At 42.3% G+C, this 15,915-nt stretch overlaps 1 protein-coding gene across 1 annotated transcript; it reads left to right on the forward strand.

Annotated features, from left to right (window-relative positions):
• The first annotated feature begins 4,388 nt into the window (after window positions 1-4,388).
• GXYLT2 (glucoside xylosyltransferase 2) lies at window positions 4,389-14,803 on the forward strand. Its single transcript, XM_009866169.1, has 6 exons — window positions 4,389-4,534; window positions 4,732-4,863; window positions 11,194-11,445; window positions 12,539-12,662; window positions 13,652-13,824; window positions 14,544-14,803. The coding sequence occupies exons 1-6, from the start codon at window positions 4,394-4,396 to the stop codon at window positions 14,724-14,726; spliced, it is 1,005 nt and encodes a 334-aa protein (XP_009864471.1). The 5' UTR covers window positions 4,389-4,393; the 3' UTR covers window positions 14,727-14,803.
• Window positions 14,804-15,915: the final 1,112 nt, after the last annotated feature.

Here is a 15,915-nt window from a genome sequence, read left to right on the forward strand (position 1 = left end):
AGTGAATCACCAGTTTTGACACAATGCCTAAATCTAACCTTGTTTACACTGCAAGAGTAAATGAGATCATAATATGAAGAAGGTTTCAAAAACTAACAACTATATTGCATTTTGTAAGAACGTGCATGCATTATCTTTCTCTCAGGAATAAATTTGAAGGCTTGAATAGATTAGCAGGCTCTGTAATGAGATGGGAATGCCTTATTTTGAATGGATCTGGATTGATTTAGACAGGTTTTGGGTTAATTACATTTGAGACACTTTGGCTGTGACTAATAAGAGAATTGCATGTAATCTAAACTTTAAGACTTAGAAACGTACGCTATTGTCCTTGAGCACTCAGGCTGCTTCTACTACGCCAATACCCATGCCTGTCAGAAAAAAATGTATGTGGTAAATAAAAATACCGTTGGCTGGCTGGCTGGGAGTTGGTCAATGGTGTTGGATGGCATTTGCTATAAGCATTTTATCGTGATAAGTCTTATCAAGTCTGTCTTCAGCTGTTTCAGAGGAAGACATCCTGCAAGTACTTTGTGATGTTTTCTGTAGTGCTTAATCTTAAGCAACAGTGCTTAATTTCAGAGCCATATAATGAGAACAGCAGGTAAGGGAGAGCAGGAAGCAATTGTCTCTGAACGGAAGGGTAAAACAGGGATCAGAGCAAAGAGATTGACATATCAGTTGTGTTTATAATAAATTGACAATCTGCATTTGTGTACTGAAACTAAAAAGATAACGGATTGACATGTCAGTTGTGCTTATAATAAATTGACAACCTGCATTTGTGTACTGAAACTAAAAAGATAACAAGGCAACAAAGACCTTGTGCATATAATTTCTTCATTTGTTCTTGTCAAACACACTAAACTTTAAGGCCCAGCTCACTGTATTGCTTTAGATCCATTTAAGCATTTAATTTAGGTTACAAAATCCAGTTACAGACTCTATCCATAACCAATAAGTTGAACTATAAATGAATGAATGTGCATATAAATGCTAGGAAGAATGGCTGATAGTAATAATTGTAGTAATGTGTGGATCTGTGGGCTTCTTAATGTACTTGGAAGCCTCTTGGGGTGGGTGACTATTACTACTGTATCAGCTGTTCCCATTTACCGGTAGGACAACTAAAGCATAAAGAATTAATGACTCACCGAAAGCTCTGCCGGGGCTCGCTTACTGAAATAGAGCCAGAAGAGGAGCTGCCTGCCCTTCAGCCACTACCTGAGTGCTCCTCTACCGCAAAAGCCTGTTCATGTCTTAAGTTGGTAACCTAGCAATATATTCTTTCTTGCTTGCCAGTTGTTTTTTATTCTGTGAAACAGATTTTATCCTTTGCACAATTTCCCACAGTATTAACCTACTCCATCCTTTTAAAACAAAGCATGCAGCTTTCCTGTGTTCCGTTTGTTGTAGTGCCTAGGAACAGCTGAGCAGGTAGGGTTTGGAAAGCTCTTAGCTTGCCAGTATGTTTGCATCCAACTACACCAAAAAGAAATGTTTGCAAGTAGAGGAAATACACTGTATTGAATCAGGATTCAGTGTGTGCCTTACATGAGACCTCAGTTTAAAGAGGGCCTTTCATTACACAGTAAGTCTGTTTGAACAAGGCTTCTGGTGCCCAGCCCCACCTGCCTATGGTGGGAAAGAAGTAGCTGCTCCACTGGTACAAGCTAAGTTCTAACTTCCAGTTTCTCTCTTGACAACGCATGGTGGAGGCCCTCTTGTCTTCAAGAGGATCCAGATGAGCCAGCACAGCCGTTTATTCTGTGTGAGGTTGAAGCGTCCTAGATGCTGTTGGTCAGACTGGATCTGTCTTGGTTTGAAGACGTTGACTGTGTCCTGCATATCTTTAAGGACTGTCCTTTCATGCAGATGTTATTTCTCCCCGTCTCTTCCATTCCTCCTTGCACTGTGTGTATGTGCATGTGTAAATGGAGGAGGGAGGGGCAGCTGTGATGTTCTTTGCTGTAATCTGCTCCTTTGCCTTTCTAGCAGTCTGACTTTGCCTTTACATCTGCCTCTTTTCAGACTTCTGGTAACAATAATAATAATAATAGTAATTTGGTAAAGGTTAAGCTAAAATCACTGTTAAATGCATCCTGCTATGGACTTTTATCTCCCTTTCCAGCTCACTTTTATTTTCACAGTCCTCTTTGTTTCCTTATTTACTTACAAAAAACATGTAAGATGTCCTGTCCTGTTCTGTACCACGTTGTTGTGTTCCTCACTAACTGTTGCATTCCGTGTTCCAGACTAGTACTGAGATAGTTCATTTACTACTTCGTGCTCCTTTTCTCCATGATTTTTATTCCTGCTTAGGCCATTGCAGGCTCCTGAACCCCTTCAGCCCAGACCTTCGTGACTTCTAATTGCTCACCTCCAAGGCTGTTTTCTCCTCCACTCTCTGGGGCTGGGGAGGGGGGTGTCTGTGTTAGCAGGGGGGATATCTCTTGTTCATCCGTAGCTCCCGTGGACTTACAGGGCACGTTCTGCTTTCATCGAGGGTTGCTTCTGCTGAGTGTGTGTGTTGGAAGTGCTTGTCTACATATAGTGGATTTTTCACTACAAAATAGCTCCCTAGTGGGGAGTTCACTGTGGCTAAAATTTGCAAAGAAAAGCTTCGTGCTTTGGTGTTGAGTTTTGAAATGTTGGGACAAAAGCTTAGTTAGGCCCTCTCCCAGTGAACTGCATTGCCACCAGCTATATCAAAGCAGTTCTCATCCTGCATATGGCTTGATTTAGAGACTCAATTAAGAGGAAACATTAAAGAGATAGGGAGAAGGGGGGGGAAAGGGATCTGTGTGAGCAGCTAATTATTCACTTCAATAATTCAGTGGTTTTTACACTAATAGGTTGGAAAGTAAATACCACTTCACATAGCTGTAGTATTCCATTATTTATGCGCTGATGAAATTGGGGTTTAATTAAGACTAAAGCCTAAGACTTTAAACCCTTAATGAAACACGTGGCTTTGTACAGTCAGCAAAGTACCATTGGCTGGTATTCCTCAGCGCCCAAGTGTGTTACTCTGTAGTGTCGAACGCTGCTGTTACGTAGAGCGGCATTTTAATGCCTGGAAAAAGATAATGACAGCTTTATTAACTGTCATTGTTCTTTTTATTTAGAACTGTTGGGTTTCCTATTAGCTTTACTGATTAATTGTATGTAAGCAATTGTGTGTGCTGAGAAGAGGCAGGGATTGAAGTTCTCTGTTCAGGGCTGTGTCAAGAACCGGTAGTGAGATAAGATTAGTCTTTTCAACCTTCCTATAATGGTTACGATGCCTGTGATTTAGTTCCTTTCTCAGCACGCATCCATCTAATGGAGTATAAATGCAATTTGTGCTGGAATGTGAATACGATGCGGTAGAAGCATTCATGCAGGATGTGATTTTTACCTCTCTACTGATGGTGGGGGGCACACACGCAGAACCAAAATGCTGTAGCTTCAAAATGTCTTCAACTCCCCAGAAGAACCCTAATGTTTCTGGCTGGCAGGTAGCTTCAGTGTGCCTTTACATGGAGAACCCCTGACAGTCTAGCTGAAATTTCTTTAAAGCCCTCACAAATGGGTGCTAAATGAAAACCCCAAAGTTTGGCCCTTGACTGCCTGTGGAATATAGTCTAATCTAGTCGAATGTAGTCTAATCCATCTAGGACACAGGACTATGTTTGTTTTTTAAAATCTCTATTTTAGCAAAATCTCAGGGATTCCTTCAAGTGGAATGGAGAGCAGTACTTTGAAACTATGCCAGTACCTTCAGGCCAGGATTAAGGCATGCATTTTTAGCAGCAAAATTAGTTAATTGCTAGAATAATTTACATATGGATGGAGTGGGTTTTTTTAAAGTATGGATGTCTTCTTCCAGTCCAGCTAAAAGTTATGGGCCTGGTAGTGAAATTACTGGATATTGTTCTGTAATCTGCATTGTGTTAGAAAGTTGGCTAGGTAGTCCTAAATCCATTCTGCCTTCATATTCGCTTAACTGGGGGGGAAAAAGAAGCTATAATTTGCACAGAGCAAGCTGTTGTATGCTTTGAGGTGTTTCTGAATTAGTTTCATCTGTGTATGTAGCGCAGCGATTTTTGCAGATCCAGAAGTGTAAGATTAACCAGAAAATTCTGAAAATAGCATATTTCTTCATATGGTAATTTTAAACGCCTTGGGTTGTACCGCTCTCAAAGTTGGCATCTTGCATATTCTGTGAATGGCTGAGCGGAAACAAAACCTCCTGATCCCCGACATAATGAAAGGGAAGAGAAAAACCCTGATACCTCTTAACACAGAGTTCTCTTCGTGTTTACCTTAGTATTTTTTATGTGCCTATTTATGATTTTTCAGGAAGCCTGGAGAACAGAAACATTTGAGCGAGCCTTCATCTTCGCAATGCATGCATCTGGCAGTTGTGGCATGTGGGGACCGGCTGGAAGAGACACTAATCATGCTGAAATCAGCAGTTCTCTTTAGCAACAGGAGGCTCTGTTTTCACATTTTTTCTGAGGATTCCCTTAAGCCTGAGTTTGAGAAGAAGGTGAGTTTCTTTATCGTTTGGTAAATAAATGAATGGATTAGTTATAAGCCACAAATCTCTGAGCAGAATTGCATTGGAATCAGCGAGTAGAAACTAAGCACATTTTAGTGCACGCAGTTTATAAATTCCTTATGTGTATTTTTTTCAAAAAGGCCACATAACATGTAGTGTCTAATTCCTCCTCCCGTGTCTTTCAGTTAAAGGAATGGCCTTCCTCGTATACAAAGAAGTTCGAATACAACATTTACCCAATAACCTTCTCAGTAGGAAATGCTCAGGAATGGAAAAAGTTATTCAAACCATGTGCTGCCCAGCGCCTTTTTCTTCCGGTAAGGCACCTGGATTTCTGAGGAGGTTGCTTTAGGAAAAGGTTAATTCCACAGAAAGGAAGATTTGCTGGTGTAATGTCAAAACCATTTTCAGGCTGAATCATCTGCTTAAAGATTGTAGCCACTTAAAAAGAAACAGGAAAACAAAACTGAAATCCAACCTCACTTTTTCTCCTGCTGACAAAGGATGTGTATTTCTTCTTTTTCTCTAGTTCATTAGCCTCTCAAACTCTTAAGACTCAGTGTGAGAGCTCTTTCAGGGAAGATGCTGCATGCCTTCCATAAATAACAATCCTTTCAGCCCGCAGTCATCGTATCCTCTTTACCTACTATCTCTCTTTCTGTACGTTAGCCCTTAGCCTGATGCTTTCAGCAATTCCTTTTCCTTGAGTTTTATTTCTTTTTCCAACAGTGCCAGATTTGCACTTAAGGTAATAATTGCAGTGTCCTCAAAAGTCAGATTTCATGGGTATCCTGGGATGTTCAGGTTCGCTGAAAATTTGTATTCTTTACTGTAGAATACTTGCAGTATTGGAAAATATTTAAAGTTGGTAGAGAGAAAGAAGGTGTTAATAACAACTTTGCCTACGCAGAAATACCAGAAATTGGAAGAACTTCTGCATAAAGCGATTTCTACGGAATTGAGAACATCTACAAAAAATGTTTTGTGCGTTGCTGTTGATTGAGATGACTCCAATGCAGTGACATGCTATTCACATGATCCAGATTTCTTCATTGCTGTCTTATGAGAAATGGGAGTGGGGGGCAAAGAAATCTTTACTTTCTCAGATGGAAACAATCAGGAGACAGCTGCACGTCCAGATACGTAGACTATGAATACATATGTGAGAAAATATGTGCTGTCAGCAGTTCTGTTTATCTGCCTTTTCGGGTTAGACTATCAAATGCACAAAAGCCAGATGGGGCTGAAAGTAACTCCAACTGCAGCAGGGATCCTCTCTTCCCTGGGTAAATATTCCTATCACCTGGAAAATAATCCCTAAGCGTGAGCTTGTTCAGTCCAGATTGTTTGTAAGGATGTACTCAAACGAGGTTGTTGTTCAGCTGGTAAACACAGTTCTTTGTTCTTCTATTTCTGTGGTTATTTTTTGGACTCTCATCACAGAAGTGGTTTCACTTCTATTTGTTGTCACTCTTCTGATGACAGAAAGGAGTTACGTATTCATGCCGATTCCTCTAGGCTGGCCAGTGCTTATTTGGTTCCTTTTTTGTCGCTTGTGTGTTGCTCAAGTTCTCCAGTAAGTTCTTGTGAGGAGTAGTAGACTGGCATGTCGTCACAGCGAAACTAGGAGGCAGCCTGAACCGTAAATGTTTATTTCTCTTGGGACAGTTGCAAAATATCGTGCGTGGTTGGGCTGAGGTTTACAGCTTGGAGTAGGAGGGGTTGTGGGATAGTAGTTGCAGCTGACGCTAAGATGATACGGATATAGTAAAGAAAACAAGTTGTAGTAGTAGTTGAGGTGGCAAGTGTCTCGTTGGACTTTTGGTAATCGGGTTCACAGCCCGACAGAACCTTAGGCAGTTTCTGGGTAATTTTAGCCACCGTTATGTTTGTTGGTGCTTGATAACTTGATTCTGACCTCTCCTCTGAATGAGACAGCGCTGTGGAAACCCAGTCCGGGTGCCGTGGGAACGGAGGGCTTCTAATGCTGTTGCTTAGAGAACTAGTTTGACTTGTATTTTAAATAAATACCAGCAGGATGTCAATATCCTTTTTTGCTTATCCTTCCTTGTCCTAAGTGTTTTCTCAAATGTGGCTGAATTTAGGGAGGTCTTCAGGAGAGCAGTGGTTTTGTTTATCAGCTGTTTAGCCCTCAGTTGTGCAAATCGCCTTGCTCTTGATAATGCTAAGCCCGAGTGGAATGTGAGTCTTTGATTCACAAGTGCCTCTCCTGCCAAGGAAATCCTTCTCCTGCTGCCCCAGCAGTGTGAAAGGGGACAGGAGGGCATGAGGAATGTGTTAAGGGAAAATTGTGTCAGAATCTTTCAGTGGTTTTGCTCACTGATAAAACTGGAGCTATGGGATGTGATTCTGCAGCGTGTAGTAATCTGTTTGTAACAGATGGATGTACCCATTGCTGACTTGTTGAATCTGCTTGAGTTGGTAAAATATTAAGGAGGATCATCCAGCATCCCACTTTTGTAGAGGCATTCTGTGACATCTGATCACGTTTTCCGTTTACATGCGGGGGAAGTAGATCGAGCCTCCATGTAATCCCACAGCTCTAGATCTCTTGCTGCAGTCTGCTGCAATGAAACCACCGATGTGGTCAGCAAAGACAGAGTAAGGAAGACGTGGATCTTAACATGAACACAAAACGAAACTTTAGAATTTAACTAGGAGGGTAGTGCTCGCAGGAATCACTTGAAACAGTTTTGTTATACTAACGTGCATGTTAAGACACCAGGTGAAAAAGCTGTCTTCTGGTCTCGGGAACGTTTCATACCACCGAGCTGGCTTGTAGCCATCTCTGTGTTGCTCTTTTGGAGCTACCGAAACAATCGACTAAATGCTTAAGGGATTTCTGGATGATTTCAGTTCTAATAGTAACTAACATTTAGAGCCCTTCTCAAAACACTTAATCCACTTTAGAGCTTCTAAGGTAGATTAGCAATATCCCTGCATTATAGCTGTCCTCTCGAGGACGCGGAAGTATCCAACCCAGTGGATCAGCAGTAGCGCTGGGAATAGATGCCAGGACCTTATCTAGACAAAAGTCTCTATTGTAACTTGAGTTAATTGGTTACTACAATTAATTTAGTAACTCAGCTTCATGGTGCTGCTACGCTAACATCGAGATCTGTGGCTTGTCCCTAATTGCAGATAAAGCTCTGCTGAGCTGTCACGCTAGCCCTTGCAAACCGTTAGGTAGAGCAGCTTCACGACGCACCAGTATGTGTTTACACAGCAGCGTGTTATAACTTGCCAACCTTGCTAACACTGAGAGAATCTATGGAGACAGAAGTTGTGAAATCAAATTACAGATAATTGAGTACTTAACTGAAGCGTCAGGCTAAATATAGCCAGTTCTGTGCAGAACTTTTTGACACGTTTACATATTCTGTGTAGCTGCAAAAGAATCACACTTCTTTTAAGCTGTAAGCGCCTGCAGAGCAAGGAGGAAGACGAGCACAGTCAAGCCATATTCCTGACCATTCGTTTCAAAAATCACAGTCTGACAGGTACGTCTATGTGGTTTGTGCTAGCAAGCATGAACTGGGACTACCAGACACGGGCACGCGTTGTTTCTGCTCCAGGGCCATGTGTATGTTTTTAACCGGCAGCCAGGTCCCTGTGGTCTCCTCCTGGCGGGCTCGGCGCATGGCCAGCCCCGGCTGTGCTACGTCTGGCTCGGGCGGAGCGAGCTGGAGCAAAGGCTCGTGTCCCACAGGCTTGCCTTATGGGACTGCTTTTGACATGGAAAATCCACAGAGTTGAAAACACATTGTCTCCTATTGAATGCTTTTCAGTAAGGGCGGGCTCAATTTGTGGCCAGCCCTGGCTGTGCCACGTCTGGCTCGGGCGGAGCGAGCTGGGTCAAAGGCTCTTGTCCCACAGGTTTGCCTTATGGGACTCAACTGCTTTTGCCATGGAAAATCCACAGAGTTGAAAATACATTGTCTCCTATTGAATGCTTTTCAGTAAGTCAGAGCTCAATGTTATTTTAAGGGCTGTGCAAAGCCAATTTGTGGCCAGCCCTGGCTGTGCCACGTCTGGCTCGGGCGGAGCGAGCTGGGTCAAAGGCTCTTGTCCCACAGGTTTGCCTTATGGGACTCAACTGCTTTTGCCATGGAAAATCCACAGAGTTGAAAATACATTGTCTCCTATTGAATGCTTTTCAGTAAGTCAGAGCTCAATGTTATTTTAAGGGCTGTGCAAAGCCTGACATATTTTTCTGAAAACTCTCACTTAGTTTGGGAACACAGCTGCCTGAAAGCTACGGGACATTGTGAATACCTGAGTTATTTAAATGAAGTTTTCCCTGGCGTAACTCCACTGAAATCCTGGGAGTTATGCAAGGAACTCCTACAGCCCCAATTTTGGAAATCCCACCCGAGGTGAGGTTAACTGCCCAGCCAGAAGGGGATGTGGTCCATTCAGCCTGGCACGTGTAGATTTTAGATAGGTCTTAACACTTCAGTAGTGAAGTGTGTGAAAGAGAAAAATGTGAAGGGCTTAAGGGAAGTAGCACGGCTTTTCCTTTAGCCTGTTGGGTGTCGCTGGAGGGCAAAACCTCAGACCCAGGAGAGGGAAGAACCTTTTGACAAACCAGAAGGGTGAGCATGTGAATCCTGAGTGGAAGGGTACAAGGTGGAAAGTGTGGGGTCAAACGCCAGCGAGCACCCACTCCACAAGGGACTGAAGTACCTGCCTGAATCCATTTATATAAATAGGAAAATTATTACAGACCGTTGGCTTCACAGACTTAAACTTATGTGTGTTTGAAGTTGTGGAAAGAACAGTTTTGTGCTGGAAGCAGCAGTGCCCAGGCTGTCACTTAGGCTTGGGAGGAGAGCCCCCATGCACCCGCTCAACTTCCCCCTTAACCCTCTGCTGGAAAGTGCCTGACCTTGTCTTTCTACCAGAAAAAAAGTACTACATGGTGTACAGCCTGCTGTGGATCCTTCCTCAGCAAAGTCTAATGGCTTCTGCTCTCTTTGTATTCACGTGTTATCTCCTGTCTCAGACTAAATTCTGGGATGATTTCTTAAAAAAACATATATATTCTGATTTTATATGACTTTATATAGTAGGTCTCTATGAATAGGGCTTCAAGATGCTGCAGAATAATCTACAACATCCAGGATGTCATTAAGCTGAAAAACTCTTCCTTCAGCTATCTGTCTTCTATTGATTTACTCTTAAAGTAGTTGTCTCTTTTTGTATTTGTTTGTTTCTTGGGGTATTTTAGTATTGGACTCCAGGAGCAGGGATTTGTTAGACTTGGCTCAATGGCACTGTGAATCCCAAAGTGTTCAGTCAGGTGAAAAATCTTATTTAAGTCCATACTCAGTTTTGGCATCTCTGCGGGTGCCTGTAGAGCATGCTTCAAGGTAATTTTCTCCACTCACTTGTTTAAAATCTTCATGTTGCTCACTCTATTTCACAGGTAATTTTCAGTCACGATACATTTCAATTTACGTATAATTCAATTTCTTTAGTAGAATTTATTGTTACCTCCATAAACAGGAGAATTTGTCATTAGTATCATCGCAGTTGGATAAGGGAGCGATTGTTCTGTTCCACAATATGGTGAAAATCTGTAGCCTTTTGGGTTTGCTTTTCAGAGTAAGAATGAGAGAGAAATAGGGCTTTAGGTTGAGACCAGAGTAAGAAATTTCAATCCTTCCAGAATTTGTGAACAGTTTTAGCAAATAATGAAGAAAAGCAACAAAAATGCAGTTGGAACTTTAGCTAATGATGCTTCTTACCTAACAAACAACTTTACAAATAGCTGGTGCAAATGTCAAGGGAGTTTTGTTGAAATGCTGAAGCACCATATAATTTGCCCCACTGAAATTCATGAATGAGCATGTAAGGATTTGGATAGCCACAAGGGGGAACATTGTCAACAAGAATACACTAAATATCCCGGGTCTAATTGGCAGTTTACGCCCTTCTGACTTGACTAACTTTACTGTGGTTATTCCCGATACAGAGTCCGATAACAGGGAGCAGGATCTGGCCTGATAAGCTGCAACACAACATTTCCATTTACCAAGCCAATATGGTTCTTCAGGAGGATGCTCACACAGTTTGTGATTGATAGGGTCTCCTTAATTAATGGGAAACATTTGTATGTATTAACACTGGATGTACATCTCCCAGGAGCATGGGATAGGAAAAAGGGTCATAAGGAGACATGCTATCAAGTGGAGATGAAAAGTATTCTGGTTTTCTGTCTCTGGAGGAAGCTATGTGTCTCACCACTTACAGATCTTGAAAGGAACTGGCAAAGCTATGTATTTATCTATTCTTTGCATTTGGTTTCCAAACTGATACTAAATAGTTCTTGCTGGTACTTCTGATGGCTCAGTGGGCTACTGCTTCGTATGTGGTTAGAATCCAGCTTCTGTGATCTGCTAGATGTTTTGCTGCGCAGTTAAAAAAACCCCTGACAAAACAAACAACAAGCCAATAACCTGATAACTGTTGTTCCTGTGTGTAATTACATTAGCCGATAAATCAATAAGCTCTTGCAGATTATCAGTTTAAAACAGAAGTGCCTTTTGCCAATAATCCTCCTTTTTGTGGTCTGTTTGGTTTCTTTCTCATCTCTTCCTCTCTTCACGGCGCAAACCCAAAAGGTCATTTTAAAGGATGTGGATTCTCTCCTTTATGTGGACACTGACGTTCTCTTCCTGAGGCCCATCGATGACATCTGGCACATCCTGAAAGAGTTCAACTCCACGCAGCTAGCTGCTATGGCCCCCGAACATGAAATACCAAAGATTGGCTGGTACAGTCGATTTGCGCGTCACCCTTATTACGGGACGACGGGAGTTAATTCCGGAGTGATGCTAATGAATTTAACACGGATACGCAGCACTCAGTTCAAGGTGAGAAGAAGTACAGCTGTTGCAGAAACGATGTGTGTGCTTTCAACATCTTGCAAAGTTTGGCATTAAAATTATATAAAGCTTGCCATATAAGGAGTCAGAAAAAATATAGAATATATCTAATGGTATCCCATTACATATATTCTGTATTTATTATTATTTATTATTTATTATTTTTATTTATATATCTATATTCTAAGAGCAATTATAGTGAAAATGGTTGTTGAAACAGAAACTTCCCCAAGAGGCTGGAGCACTGAGCACTTAGAGAAGAAGCAGTCTGTTAGCAGTCATAAAAAAGGCTTCTTCAGCATTTCGTTTTCCCTGGAAAGATACATGAAAGAATAAACTCAAAGATCTTCAGTGCAGTCACTGCATTGTTTTTAAAATTGGAAAACTTGATGTCAATATCCAGAGAAATTGGTAAATTTTTGCGTCTGCCATAAATAGAAGATCAAGTGACACCATGAATTGATATAAATGAGAACGAAACATTTTCGCTGACATCTGACATCTCCCCTCTTCTGTGAACGGCCTAACTTGTAAAATCTCTGATTGTTTCATTGAGCACATTTTCTGCAATCTCTTCAAAAACTTTATTTACCCCAAGTGGTCTTGTTCCTCAGTCAGGGCCGCGGGTTTCCTGCACTGTTACAGGAACAGCTTGAGGAAAAACAGCCCTTACTCTTGTATCATGATTCCCAGGGAAGATAATTTTTAGTCTGCATTTTTCCTCACTTTTAAACCTCAGGTTTTTACCTTGTCTCTGCCTTTTTTTTTTTTTTTTAAAACCACTTTTTCTCCCTCCTGTTGCTCAGAAGAGGATGATTGTGAATAGCAGGAGCTGCCATCAGAGCCACACCCCGGAGACCTTGCTTTCCTGTTGAGATAAACAAGAGCGCGGTCGGCTCTGCCGTTCCAGCCCTGCCCGGGTCTAACATTTCCTGACAGTTCTTCCCTTTTTACCCAGGTACCTGACATGGCTCAGCAGGCTTCAAAATATGCTCAGTACCACACCGAGCCATGTCTCACATCACATCACATCTCACCGTTTGTGATATTAACCTGTTGTTTCTGTTTTTCTGCCCTGCAGAACAGCATGATACCGAGTGGTTTGACGTGGGAGGAAATGTTATATCCATTATACCAGAAGTACAAAAATTACATTACATGGGGAGACCAGGATTTACTCAATATAATTTTTTACTTTAACCCAGGTAAGTGGTGATTCTCAGAGTCACAATCATCTGTGTCAAGCAACTTTCTTAAACTTTAAAAAAGAAGTGCTATTTGCTATTTGTAATATGCATAATGTACCTTGGCATGAAGTTAATGTGTGAGTGCACCTAGAATTTGCAACCTATGCAAATACTTCTAGAAGTGGTGCAGGTAGTGGGACTCAGACTTGGTTCCACTGAATTTGTACATCTCTCTTTCTGGAGATTCTGAGAAAATAAGGAAGTGTGACATTAATGATCAAATGCAGGAACAAAGTTCAAGTTGTACATGTGCTGAAGAGTGTCACTGGGCCAGGGCCTCACTAGAGAAAAGGTTTTGGTTCAGATGTTTATCTATATGAGAAATTCTTAAACTTTTCCCAAAGTCATACTGTGTTTTTCTGAAATCCAGCTGAATTCTGATACTTAGGAAAATGATAACAAACCTAATGCAAGCAGAAAATGGACAAAGCCACCAAAACGCTGTAGTCTCAGTGAAGGCTTCAGCGGCAAACATTAGATAGATTTTGCGAGTTTTCCCATGCTGTTTCCAGAAGGATTTGGGATTTTGTGTAACCCTCGCTGCTGTGTACACTCCTTCATCAGTTCTGTAACTCCAGAAACCTGTTATTAAGATCCAGGACCCAGGGTGGTGCCACCTGGTGCATGCTCTCTGGCTTCGATTCTGCCGCTTCTAGCTTTGTAGAATGCTCTCTTTGGTTCGGGCTTGCACCCAGTCTTTGTGCTGCCCTCCCCTTCTGTGAGTTCAGGTCTAACAGAGATTGGTACCGTCATCCCCTCGAGAGAGGAAGCTTCTGTGTCTCGCTGCTGCTCAGGATCTCTGCAAAAGAAGTAACTGACATTTTTCTGATCATTGATCCCAGCGTTTTCATAGAAACATGTTTCAATTTGTTGTAACTTGCCTTGATGTGTGGCTTTGGTTTTTTTGCTTTCCCCCCTTCCCTCTGCCTCCCTGACCGGCCTGGCAGAGTGTCTGTACGTGTTTCCGTGTCAGTGGAACTACCGGCCTGATCACTGTATGTATGGAAGCAACTGTAAAGGTGCAGAACAAGAAGGTGTCTCCATTCTGCATGGAAATAGAGGTGTCTACCACGATGACAAACAGCCTACGTTCAAGGCACTCTATGAAGTGATACGTGATGTAAGTCTTCGATCTCGATGGAGGCAATCCTTTTATTTCAGTGTGGAGGACTTGCTTTTACCGGGTCACAGGGGTTGCTACTCCAGCAGATCAGGCCGAGCAGGGTTGTGCTTGTGCGCATCCAGCGGGCACGAAAGAACAAGGTTGCTTTGGTCTCTCCCATTTTACTGCATGCTTATGTTTGAGGTGGTTTAAGACAATCCTCCTTCATATTATAGTAAACTTCTAATCGAAAAGGGCTGATAAATTGCTTTTATATAATACTAGAGGTATTGAATGGCATTCTTCCTGCTGGTACTGCCGTTCTGGTCCACAGAGACCTGGGGAAGGTGTGTCCTCTCCAGGCACACGGAGAGCAGAAGCTTGTGTACAGACACAGGGCCGTATTTCCCCTTGGACGTGGCCTGTGTACACCACCACTCTCTAAAATACCTGTTTCCTTACGGTGTCCTTATGTTGGTAAACATCCTTTAATACAGACTCTAGAAGTAGTTTCTGGGAGGTTTCTGGCTGTTTCAGGCCATTTGCCCAGATAAACTTTTCTGAAAGCGAGCAGTCTCAAGCAGGCTGGTGTTTGAAGTTGAGAGGCTTGATGACACTCTGGGAAGGTGAAAGACAAGTCACTGCCTACCTCCACATGGTTTTATTTTACAGAAACTTCCAAAATGCCCTTTTGTAACTAGCGAAAACTGATAATTTCTTTTTTGTCTCTTCTTCAGTTTCCATTTGAGGACAATCTCTTCCAGTCTTTGTACTACCCTCTGCAGTCTAAGTTTCTGGATACAGTGCACACTTTATGTGGGAGAATTCCACAAGTATTTTTGAAGCAAATTGAGAAAACCATGAAGAAGGTGTATGAAAACCGTGTCATTGTCTACTTAGGGGCCAACCACAGATTCTAAATGGAGTTGTATTTTTACACACCCCATCCTGTGAAGCATATAAATGAAGAGTATGAACTCCGTTACTGAAACTCAGAATTCAGATATTTTCCTTATCCAATTTCCTAATAACCTCTGAAATTACAAAACCAGAGGAAATCCCTGAAGTCCACGTAAACTGCCATTTCTTAGGCTTTTTGTTCTTTTCCTACGTTTACTCCTGGGAGAGGCGATGATTGTTACTTTGACTTGAGGAGTGTAGTTTGGTTATTTAAGTACAGCTGTGTTCACTGTAACTTTTTGCAGTTGTGCAAAAGCTTGTGCTGACTTTAGGCTTAACAAAGAATTTACAGTTTGAGCTACATAACGTAGGGAATGTAACCCTTGAAATCATAGGACAAGTATTCTCGACTGTCATCAGAATGCTGAGTTACATAAAAGAGCACTCTTGTGAGAGGAGTTAGACTTTACTGTAGTAAAGGGAAAGTATTTGCTTAAAATTGCACTCATGTCTGAAGGTATTTTACCTGCTATTCTTCACATGTAGGACCTAACATTTCTCTTACTTAGAAAAATGAGGGGAATAGAAGTGCCTGTTTTCTTTGTATTCTACAGCACTTTCTGTCTAGCAATTGTCAGTTTTGCCCTTCTGCTTTTCAGTAGTTCTGTGAGGGCTTCTCATGAAGGAATTGCTGGGCTAATCCCAGGCACAAATACAAACTGGGCACAGAGTGGGTTGAGAGTAGCCCTGAAGAGAAGGATTTAGGAGTGTTGGTGGACGAGAAGCTCAACATGAGCCGGCAGTGTGCTCATGCAGCCCAGAAGGCCAACCGCATCCTGGGATGGATCAAGAGAAGCGTGGTCAGCAGGTCAAGAGAGGTGATTCTCCCCCTTTGCTCTGTTCTTGTGAGACCCCACCTCGAATACTGCGTCCAGTTCTGGTGTCCCCACCGTAAGAGGGACGTGGATCTGTTGGAGTGTGTCCAGAGGAGGCCACAAGGATGATCCAGGGGCTGGAGCAGCTCTGCTCCGAGGACAGGCTGCGGGAGCTGGGATTGTTCAGTCTGGAAAAGAGAAGACTTCGGGGGGACCTAATAGCTGCCTTCCAATACCTAAAGGGAACCTACAGGAAGGCTGGGGAGGGACTTTTTTACAGGAGTGTCCAGCGATAGGACAAGGGGAAATGGGTTTAAGTTGAAGGAGAATAGAT

The sequence above is a fragment of the Apaloderma vittatum genome, unplaced genomic scaffold, assembly GCF_000703405.1.
Source record: "Apaloderma vittatum isolate BGI_N311 unplaced genomic scaffold, ASM70340v1 scaffold5613, whole genome shotgun sequence".
Lineage (NCBI taxonomy): Eukaryota > Metazoa > Chordata > Aves > Trogoniformes > Trogonidae > Apaloderma > Apaloderma vittatum.

Bases quoted from the DNA above. Each gene is read 5' to 3' on its own strand.
- GXYLT2 (XM_009866169.1), top strand. From the start codon at position 4,394: ATGCATCTGGCAGTTGTGGCATGTGGGGACCGGCTGGAAGAGACACTA. The intron at 4,864-11,193 runs GTAAGGCACCTG...CAAACCCAAAAG, and splicing joins CCCAGCGCCTTTTTCTTCCG to GTCATTTTAAAGGATGTGGA. The intron at 13,825-14,543 runs GTAAGTCTTCGA...TCTCTTCTTCAG, and splicing joins TCTATGAAGTGATACGTGAT to TTTCCATTTGAGGACAATCT.